This window comes from Galeopterus variegatus, unplaced genomic scaffold, assembly GCF_000696425.1.
Source record: "Galeopterus variegatus unplaced genomic scaffold, G_variegatus-3.0.2 Scaffold2752, whole genome shotgun sequence".
Lineage (NCBI taxonomy): Eukaryota > Metazoa > Chordata > Mammalia > Dermoptera > Cynocephalidae > Galeopterus > Galeopterus variegatus.
This window is the reverse complement of record NW_007728863.1, coordinates 216320-226951: the sequence shown is the minus strand read 5'-3', so window position 1 is coordinate 226951 and position 10632 is coordinate 216320. Positions and strand designations below refer to the sequence as shown.

Here is a 10632-nt window from a genome sequence, read left to right as displayed (position 1 = left end):
TGACATTTATATAACATTTGTTAAATGACAAAATTACAGAAACGGAGAAAAGATGAGTGGTTGCCAGGAGTTAAGGAGAGGATTGAGGTGGCAGGAGAGTGGATGTATTAGCCCGTTTCTGTTGCTTATAACAAAATACCTGAAACTGGGTAATGTGTAAGAAAATGACATTTACTGCTTACAGTTTCAGAGGCGAGGAAGTCCAAAGTCCAGGGGAAACATCTGGTGACAGCTTTCTTTGGTGGTGACTTCAGTGACAGCAGGGTATCACATTGTGAAATGGTGGAGCAGAGAGAGCAGAGACTAACCTCCTCTCTTTTTAAAGCCCTCCAAACCACGTCTATGACCACTGTTATTAACCCATTCACTACAGCACAGTCCTACAATCTAATCACCTCTTCAAGGCCCCACCTTTCAATTACCATAATAGGATTTCTCACCCTCAACAGTTACAGTAGAGATTAAGTTTTGGGGGGGCATTCAACACAAGGCAGTGGGTGTGGCTACAAAGGGCAACTTAAGGGATCCTTATGGTGACAGAAGTGTTATATATCTTTATTTATTTTTTGGCAGCTGGCCATTACAGGGATCCAAACCCTTGCCCTTGGTGTTATAACACTACACTGTAACCAACTGAGCTAACTGGCCAGCCCTTACACTCTGACTATATCAATGTCAATATCCTGATTATAATCTTATGAGATGTTACCACCGGGGAAAACTATGTAAAGGGTTGGGATCTCTGTATTATTTCCTGCAAGTGCATGTGAATCTACAATTACCTCAAAAATAAAAAAATAAATAAATAAATAAACAGCAGTGCTGCAAGGTATTATATGACTAAGTGCTAATTAGATAGCACAAGATTATATACTATAGAGACCCAATCCAATATTATTGGCACATTAGTTTTCATTCTACATCATCTCAACAGAAAGTAACTAAAGAATCACTCCATTAAAAGAAGGTGGCCAAAATAAATTCAAACATACATGATCAACTAATTTTCAGTAAGGGTACCAGGAAGACACCGTGGGGAAAGGATAGTCTCTCCAACAAATGGTGCTGAAAAAACTGGACTTCCACATGCAAAAGAATGAAACTGAACCCTAATCTTACACCATACACAAAAATCAACTTCAAATGGGTAAAAGACCTAAACATAGGTCTGAAACCATAAATGTCCTAGAAGAGAACATAAGGAAAAAGCTCCTTGACATTGGCCTTGGCAATGATTATTTTCTGGCTATCACATCAAAAGCTGAGGCTAAAATAGCAAAAATAAATAAATGAGACTACATCAAGCCAAAAAGCTTCTGCACAGCAAAGAAAACAATCAAAGAAATGAGACAGCAACCTATGGATTGGGAAAAAATATTTGCAAACCAAATATCTGATAAGAGATTAATATCTAAAATTTATAAAGAACTCATACAACTCAATAGAGAAACAAAAAACCTGATTAAAAAACAGGCAAAGGACCTTAATAGACATTTTTCTAAAGAAGGCACAAAAATGGCCAACAGGTATATGCAAAGATGCTCAACATCACTAATTATCAGGGAAATGTGAATCAAAACCACCATGAAATATCACTTCACACTCGTTTAAATTAAAAATAGAACTACCACATGACCCAGCAATCTCTCTTCAGTTATATACCTACATAAGACGAAATCACTACCTCATAAAAACATCTACAATGTCATGTTCATTACACCATTCACAATAGCCAGGATATTGAAACAACCTATGTCTCTGTCAACAGAAGAATGAGTAAGGAAATTATGGTATATCTATACAGTGGAATATTATTCAGCCTTAAGAAAGAAGGTGATACTACCATTTGCCACAACGTGGATGGACCTGGAGGTCATTATGCTAAGTGAAATAATCTAGACAACGAAAGAAAAATATTGCATGATTTTACTTACATGCAGCATCTTAAACAAACAAAAAAGGTTGTATATATTGAGAGAGAGAATAAAACAGTAGTTGGGGAGGGAGAGGCATGTTGAGATGTAGTTCAAAGGATACAAAGTAGCAGATATGTAGGATGAACTAGTCTAGCGATCTAATGTACAACATGAAGATTATAATCAATAAAATTGTGTTATATTAGAAATTTTTGTCAAATAACTAGATTTTATCTGCTCCTTGTCACACAAAAACAGTAACTATGTGTTATGATGGATATGCTAATTTCTTCATTATAGTAACCATTTTACTATCCATATTTATCCATTTATCCCATAACATCATGTTATAAACCTAAAATATATACAATAAAATTTATTTTTTAAAAATTAGAAGTCAAATAAGGATAACCTTGGTATTTGAAATACTTTCTAAATGCTGATTCTCATTTACTCAAAGACTAAGTCTTTCTGAAGGTACTACCTTTAGATCATTTCAGAAAAGTGCTGCAGAGATCCACTGTAATGCCATTGCCACAAAGTAAGAATTGCACATGTATCACAGGCTTTTCTGTGCAATGAAAAAGGGCATTTCTGTTAAAGCTGATAGCAATTAGGTACCCTTGAACCTGCAAAGCCCTGTGTTCAAACATCCACACTCTTTGCTTAGAAAATAGACTCATGTTAAATGACATTTTCATGGGAAAATTTTTTAAAGTGATGAAATGTGGGTTTGATAAAGTTGTAGGGAAATGTGGGCTCTCATATAGTGCTGGTATGAGAGTTAACTGGTTCCTCTTTCTAGATGGCACTTCAGGAATAGGTATCAAAAGGCTTAATGGGGCCAGCCCGGTGGCGCACTGCTACAGTGCGCCGCTTGGGAGCACGGTGGCGCTCCTGCCGAGGGTTCGGATCCCACATACAGACCGGTTCCCGCTCACTGGCTGAGCGAGGTGCGGGCGCAGCACCGAGGGTTGCGATGCCGTTGCCGGTCCTGGTCCGGTACGGGCGCAACACTGAGGGTTGCGATCTGTTGCCGGACATGAAAAAAGACAAAAAGGAAAAAAAGGCTTAATAATGTTCGTACAGTTTGCTTCAGCAAGTGCACTTGTATGATTTATCCCAAAGAAATCATCAAAGTTATGCACAAATATAGAAAAAGATTTATTGCACCAATATTTATAGTAGCAGAATATTAGAAGCAAACTGAACATCCACTAGTAAGAGATTAGTTAAATCATTATGTTATAAAGTTATGGTTAGATAGGAAGAATAAGTTCTAGTGCCCTAGGGTGACAATAGCTAATAATATTGTATTGTGTATTTCAAATTAGCCAGAAAAGAGAATCTTGAATGTTATAACCACAAAGAAATGATAAATGTTTAGGTGACAGATATGCTAGCTATTCTGATTAGATCATTATACAATATGTCATGCTTTGAAACAAGAAACTGTACCCCATAAACATATACAATGAAAAAAAATAAATTAAATTTTTAAAAAATCTTTGTTATAGCCATTCAACACAATACTCTGTAGAAAGCAAAAGTCATGTTATTGAAGTATATTAATGTTATGGATATAATATAAGCACTCTGAATTTAAAAAGCAGCTTCCAAAACAATATATATAATATAGTCACGATTTAAAGAAATATATCCAAGTAGGGAGTGTATTTGTCTATTTTTGTGTTGCTATAGCACAAACACCTGAGACTGGGTAATTTATAAAGAAAAGAGGTTTATTTGGCTCACGATTCTGGGACAGCTGCATCTTGCACAGGCCTTAGGCTACTTCTACTCATGTGGAAAGTGGCAGGCAGCCAGTGGGTGCAAGATCACATAGCAAGAGAAAGCGAGAAACAGAGAAGGAAGGGGCCAGGGTCCTTTACACAATCAGCTCTCGTGGGAACTAATAGAGCAAGAATTCACTCACTACCCCCCCACCAACATATTAATGTATTCATGAGGGGTCTGTCCCCCATGATCCAAACAACTCCCGATACTGCCACATTGGGGATCAGATTTTGGCCTTTGTGGGGGACAACATACCCAAACTGTTATCAGGGAGATTACGAATAATTTTTCTTTTCTTTTTTTTTTTAAGTTTTCTTCAGTGAATAAATATTACTTCTGTAATCACAAGAATTTTCTTATTAGCAAAATAAGAAAGACATTTGACCACTCATTTCCCTTTTCCACAAATACTATTCTAAATTCCATTATAACATGTCACTTTCTCATAGAAAAAGGCAGAAGCAATCTTGCTTCATAGCATTAACTACTGTACCTTATTTGACAAAATATGATATGGGTACTGGACTGTAATTATTACAATCTAATTTTTCAAGAAGGTCACAATTCCAGATATCTTCTTGCCTGAATATTTCTCTTCAGCTGCATAGGTTTAACTCTAATATTGAATTTTTCTGTCCTCCAGGTAAACAACTACAGTTTAGAAGAAGTAACACATGAAGAGGCTGTAGCAATATTGAAGAACACATCGGATGTAGTTTATCTAAAAGTTGGCAAACCCACCACCATTTATATGACTGATCCTTATGGTCCACCTGATATTACTCACTGTAAGTACCACACCAGTGTCATCTTCAAATAGCATGCCAGGTTTGCAAAATTGCAGTTCTACAAAACTACCAGCAACGGCTTCTGCTTGCACTTTCCCTCACATCTAGCTTCTGGAAATATTTCAGAGGGAATATCCTATGCTTCATGCCCATGTTATCTTGCAGGCCTTTACCTAGTATTTTGAAAGTGGGACATCCTGATAAGTTGGCAGGTCCATCATTATGGAAAGGCTTAATGTAGTAGCTGAGTGGAAAAGAGAGGGTGGTAAAAAATAGACCAGAGACAGCCCTATGCTTCTTCCTTAAGGCAGGGATTTTTTGCTTGAGTGGCAAAAGTATGATCCTCAATCACCATTATAGCTCTTACCTTTACCTGAATTTGTTATATTGGCAGGGAAGCCAGAGAAAATGATCAGTCACTGTGGCAGTAGAGGTGGGTTGGGGATAGGGGCTTCTAGGGCAACAGTTAACAATTAACTAATGAAACGCTATGTTGGGGTCCTCACAAAGTCCACTTCTACCCAATCCCCATGTTTTCTCCTCTTCTTAACAGGCCAACAAAAACCTTACCTAAGGTTCTGTCTTTAGGGACTAGACTTAGAAGCAATTCACTTTTTTATTTATTTTATTTATTTTTTTTTGTAAATTTAAGGGACAGTTTTGTTGACATCCGTAAACTCGCTCATGCTGAAATTTTGAGAATACAATTGTGAGACTGGGAACTCAAGATGTCTTCAAGACCTGCCATTAATTGGTACTATGCTCTTAAGCAAGTATTTTAACTCCTCTTAGATTTAAGTGTTTCTCTTGAGAGAAATTTAAGGGTTGAATAATTTTGTTACCTAACCATTATGTTAGCTATTGCTTTTCTTAGTGATGATACTAAAATGGCTTGCCCCAAATATATTTGTTTTTTTCAAGCAGGCAGTGAGCTGAAACCAGCTTTACCTTAAGACACAAAACAGTTTTAATTTTCAGAGTTTTTCAAAATAGATGATTTTTTTTTTAAAAGGCCTTGAGACTGTGAGCCACTTTATGAGGACTTATAAGGTCAAGGTCAAAGATACAAAAGGGAGAAAACCAACCTTTCTAGTCAATTCGAGAAGTATGTATTGAGTAACTTAATATGTGCAAGATACCTTGTAAAATAATATATAGGAGGCAATGGAGATATGATCATGGCTTTTAGGGAACTCAGTTGGAAGGAATGCTAACTCAGATATGTAAATAGCAGCAATATTTGGCAGAATAAGAGGGATGTATATACCATAGGAGAGGTAAAAATAAGTGTCCTTTAGGAACTCAAAGGAAGGAGATACATCATCTGTCTTTGGAAGATGAGAAAAATCTTTATGCAGAGACTGGCATTTGAAAGGTATCAAGGAATGGATGCAATTTCAACATCTGAGATAGCATAGGAAACATAACTTGTAGGTAGTTCATTCAGTGGAACAGAAGTGCAGATGTCAGGAAGCACAGGCTATGTTTGAGGACCATAGGATATGTGTAAGGGGGATATCTAAATGGATGAATTTTATAAGAATGGCAAAAAGGAGAGTTTTTACTATATTCAATACATAGTGGCAATGGAAAGCATTTAAGCAAAAGAACAGCATGATTAGAGCTGGGTTTCAGAAGGGTTTATTTCATCTCAATGTATAAAATGGATTTAAGGAGAGAAAGAGGTACAGGAGACCCACTTAGGAGATGTTTTCAATCCCCTAAAAGGGACAAAAATTAGGCAGAAAGAATGGAAAAAAAAGGCCAGAGTTCTTGGCCTTTCTGGGATTGGAATACAGCATATTTTGGGAGAAAGTCTTATACAAGAACCTGCTCCCTAGGAGCCTTTTGCTTTTGATGATTGGATATTAATTATGTGAAAAGAATGTGAGCTCTGCAATTAGAAAGCTAACATTTTTATTTCAATAGAAAATTAATCATCGTTCTGAAATTGGTGTACTGGATCTCTCCTCCAATTCTTTTTTTTCACCTAATTGTACTAACTGGAGTTACAGATATAGTTGTTATTGCATCTTTCCAATCCTAAAGTCACCATGTACTTGTATATATTAAATGGAAACAAACAGCAATCCCCCCCTCTTGGAGGACAAGAAAATCCTTGGCATGTAAAAGTCTTTCTATTTTTAACACATCCTCTGAAGTATAGTATGACACATTGAAGCACCCACATAACAGGTTTCTTTTTTCCCCCCACCCCTTAGCTTATTCTCCATCGATGGAAAACCATCTACTCTCTGGCAACAATGGCACTTTAGAATATAAAACCTCCCTGCCACCCATCTCTCCAGGAAGGTATTCACCAATTCCAAAGCACATGCTTGTTGAAGACGACTACACCAGGTCAGATATGCTCGTTTGTTAATTGGGTTTTCTGTCATTACCAGGAAGAAATCACATTTGCCTAATATGTTAGCTGTTGCTTTCGGGACTAACTAAACCTTCTGAGTGCCATTCAAGCTTATTATAGTCTTGCCTCAAGTGGAAATCTGCAAATAATTGTAAACATATGTTATTGTTCTCTGTTAGGAAGCAAATTACAAAATCTTTGTGGGGAAATAGTACTGTACACTTACCCATCACTTTGCCATTTATTGATGCTTTCTATATCTCATTCTATTTGAGCTTTACAGCCATACTCTGAAATAGATATTATTACTTAAGAAGAGAAGACAGTGCTGAAGTTCAAAAAGAAGGAAGTAGCATGCAAATATTACATAACTGGTTAATGAAAGTCAGAACTTCACCTGGTGTTTTGACTCAACCATATTCTCTCCACCAGTGGCCACCTACAATTCAATGGAACGTGGGAGTCAATCAACCTTCCTTCTACTGCAGTAACTATAAATAGAAAGAAAATGAGCAAAGTCCAAATGGTTTGAATTTAATGTACCCCATTAATTCCAAAGGAGAATAGGGCAAGATTCTAGGGAAGAACGCAGTACCACATTGCTAATCCCGCAAGTGCGGCCAAATTTAGCCGGCCCATCTCTGAAAAGTCAGGTCGGACAGTTCACAGAGATGACCAACTTGGTTTATTTAAAGGGTCATCACTAAGGACTCAATAAATATTGGATGATGAATAAATTGATGAATGAATGGATGGATGAATAATAATATACTTTTTAAATTTTTAAATGTTTTTGTTTCAAAATAATGTTTGTTCATTACATTTAGCAAAGGAATGTAAAAATGGTCAAGAAACAAAAATCTCCCCCAAACTCTCTCTGGAGTGGCCTGTCTTGAGGTGCCCAAGGTGACAGCCTGGCATGAACTTTTCATACCTTCTCCATATTCACACAAAGACATACAGATGCATACTCAGGCATAGGTGGGGCTTGACATTGCTTCTACAAAATAAGTTCATATTTTACATGTTTCTCTGCAACTTGATTTTTCTCCATGAATAATACTTTTGCCAAAAATGAGACTACATATAGAAATGTTCACTTTTTTTCTGTATGTGTTTATATGTAAAAAATGATAGAGATGAGCTGTTTTGGTTTTATATCCTGCCTGCCTAATTGAAGCCATTTGTCAGCCTTTTAAAAAGTAGAGGAGACTTCCTGCTGGCTAACTTTCCTCACTGGTACAGTGCATGCTTTGGCCTTTCCGTTCTTTGGTATATCTTTTTAAATGATTAAGCATTCTCCATTTATTTGGCAATATCAGGTTTGCTGAAGTAGCTTGTTATATCTTTAGCCAAGGAATGGGATGTCTGGATGCTGAAAATGTGCATCTGTGGTGCAAATCAAGTATAAACTTCTTCCTGTGCTGCAATGTCTGATCTCTACGCACTTAATTAAAATGAGGGCTGCAGCAAAGATAATACTCTAAAGAATTGTGTAAATATAGGTACCTTTATCCACCAGAGCAGTGATCTATTTGTTGTCATCCTATTGCTAATATTTAATATGATTTTAATTTCAAAATGTCATTTTATCTTAATAGGCCCCGTAGTGAATTAATGTTTATTAAAGCCCCTTTATAATCAAGACCCTTTGCTAGCTGTTTTGATTTTCCTAAAAATATAGAGAGAAGGGCTTTCATACCCATTTTGGAGATGTAGAAATGGAAGTTCAAAGAAGTTAGGGAACTTGCTTATGGTCACACACTTTTTATGTAGAAAAACTGAATGCCCTAACAGCTTTAAAATCCTGGATAGGAAGAATCATTTTGATTTCCTCCTTATTTTTCAAATGAAAACCAAGTCATACAAAAATTGTGCTCATTATAAAAATATGTGGCTAGAAAGGAACCTGAGAGTTTTGGTGAGCTCTAAAGACAGATAGATCAGGGTTGAGAATGACCTCTCGCTGGCTAACTGTGTGACCCTGGACAAATTATTTAACCTCCGCAACCTCAGTTTCCTCATCTGTACAAGGCAATAGGAATTGAATCTATTTTAACAGGTTGATGTAATGATTAAATGAGATAACGAATAGAAAGAATTTAGAACAGTGCCTGGCACATAATAAACACTCAATGCATTTTATCTATTTAGAGTGGGTATACTTATAATTCTTAATCCACTTTGGATGTCACGTAGAACGTTTTTACAGTTGGAGTCCCAGGAAGAGTGTCAGTTTCTCTCTACATTGATATGTCTCAGTAACTTACTTCCTGCCCCTGCTTTCTCCTTTGTTCTCCCACAGGACAATCTCGCCAATAACTCTGCATAAAATCTTCTAAATGGTGGTACCTAGAAAACTTGTGAAGTAAATTGTACCAGTTTACACACACACACGCACACACACACACACACCCTTCCGCCACTCCCTCACCATCGTTGGTGTGATCTCACGGGTGCTCTGTGCTGTAGTCATTACCCTGGATCTCAGAGGCATTTGCTCAGAGGCAGATTTGTTGTCTCATTCATAAATATTAATTGAATATTTCCTGCTACACAGCGGGCACTGCACTAGAAGTGTGAAACTGAATGAGAAATGGCATCTAAGAACTGTATCAAATAGGGGCAAAAAGCAGGAGATTCCCCAATGTCTGTTCCCTGATTTTGCAGACCCCACTCCTGAATGAAGTTGTCCACTAAGCCTAATTTATTAATTTTTTTAAAAATCTTGAGATTGTATATTTTGGTATCCAAATATCCTTTCTTTTGTAAAAGAATTGTGGTAGTACATGGCAGTCATTTATTTATTTATTTTTATTTAGACATATTTACGTGTATAGAGTTGACTATCAGTATTTGCATACAGTATGTGGTCATCAAATCAATATTATTAGCATGTTCATCATCACAAACTGTAATTACTTTTTGTGTCCCTTGCCCCATTTCTACCTATGCACCCTTCCCTACCCCCTCTCCCACCTCTAGTAACTATACGTCTGTTCTCTCCTTCTGAAAGTTCAATGTTTTATTATGGTCTTTCTTTCTTTCCCTTCCTTCCTTCCTTCCTTCCTTCCTTCCTTCCTTCCTTCCTTCCTTCCTTAGTTCCTTCCTTCCTTCCTTCCTTTCCTCCCACTTATAAGTGAGAACATGTGGTATTTGTCTTTCTGTGCTTGACTTATTTCACTTAACATAATTTTCTCCAAGCTCATCCATGTTGCTGCAAATGGCAGAATTTCATTGGTTTTTATGATAGAGTGGTATTCCATTGTGTATATATACCACATTTCTCTTATCCTGTCATCCACTGATGGACATTTAGGTTGGTTTCTCAATGGCAATTATTTATTATGTACTACCTAGAAAAGAAAAAGTTGGCAATTTTATGGCAGTCCTTATTTTTTCAAATGTTCAAGGTTTGTAAAATCCAAAAGTCTAGGAAACTGCTAACAGAAGCTAACAAACAAGTCAATTCTATATAGCCCTAGCAGAGTTCCCTAACCCCACTGGAGGCACTTATGAAATATTTATGCGTAAATTTGAGTTTTACATGAATTCCATAAGAATAGCCTACGGCATCAAAGAAAGTTTTTTTTTTTTTTTTTTTTTTTTTGGTCTTTTTGTCTTTTTCCGTGTCCGGCAACGGATTGCAACCCTCAGTGTTGCCCCCGTACCGGACCGGGGACCGGCAACGGGATCGCAAGCCTCGGCGTTGCTCCCGCGCCTCGCTCAGCCAGTGAGCGGGAACCGGTCTGTATGTGGGATC

General features: G+C 37.1%; 1 protein-coding gene across 1 annotated transcript in view; it reads left to right on the top strand.

The window, feature by feature from the left end:
- LOC103598829 (disks large homolog 2-like) overlaps positions 1–10632 on the top strand; it is a 192171-nt gene that overhangs the window by 14120 nt on the left and 167419 nt on the right. The window contains exons 2-3 of the mRNA XM_008582881.1: positions 4357–4501; positions 6724–6862. Of these exons, the coding sequence (XP_008581103.1) occupies positions 4357–4501; positions 6724–6862 (284 nt within the window). The remainder of the gene's footprint in view (positions 1–4356; positions 4502–6723; positions 6863–10632) is intronic.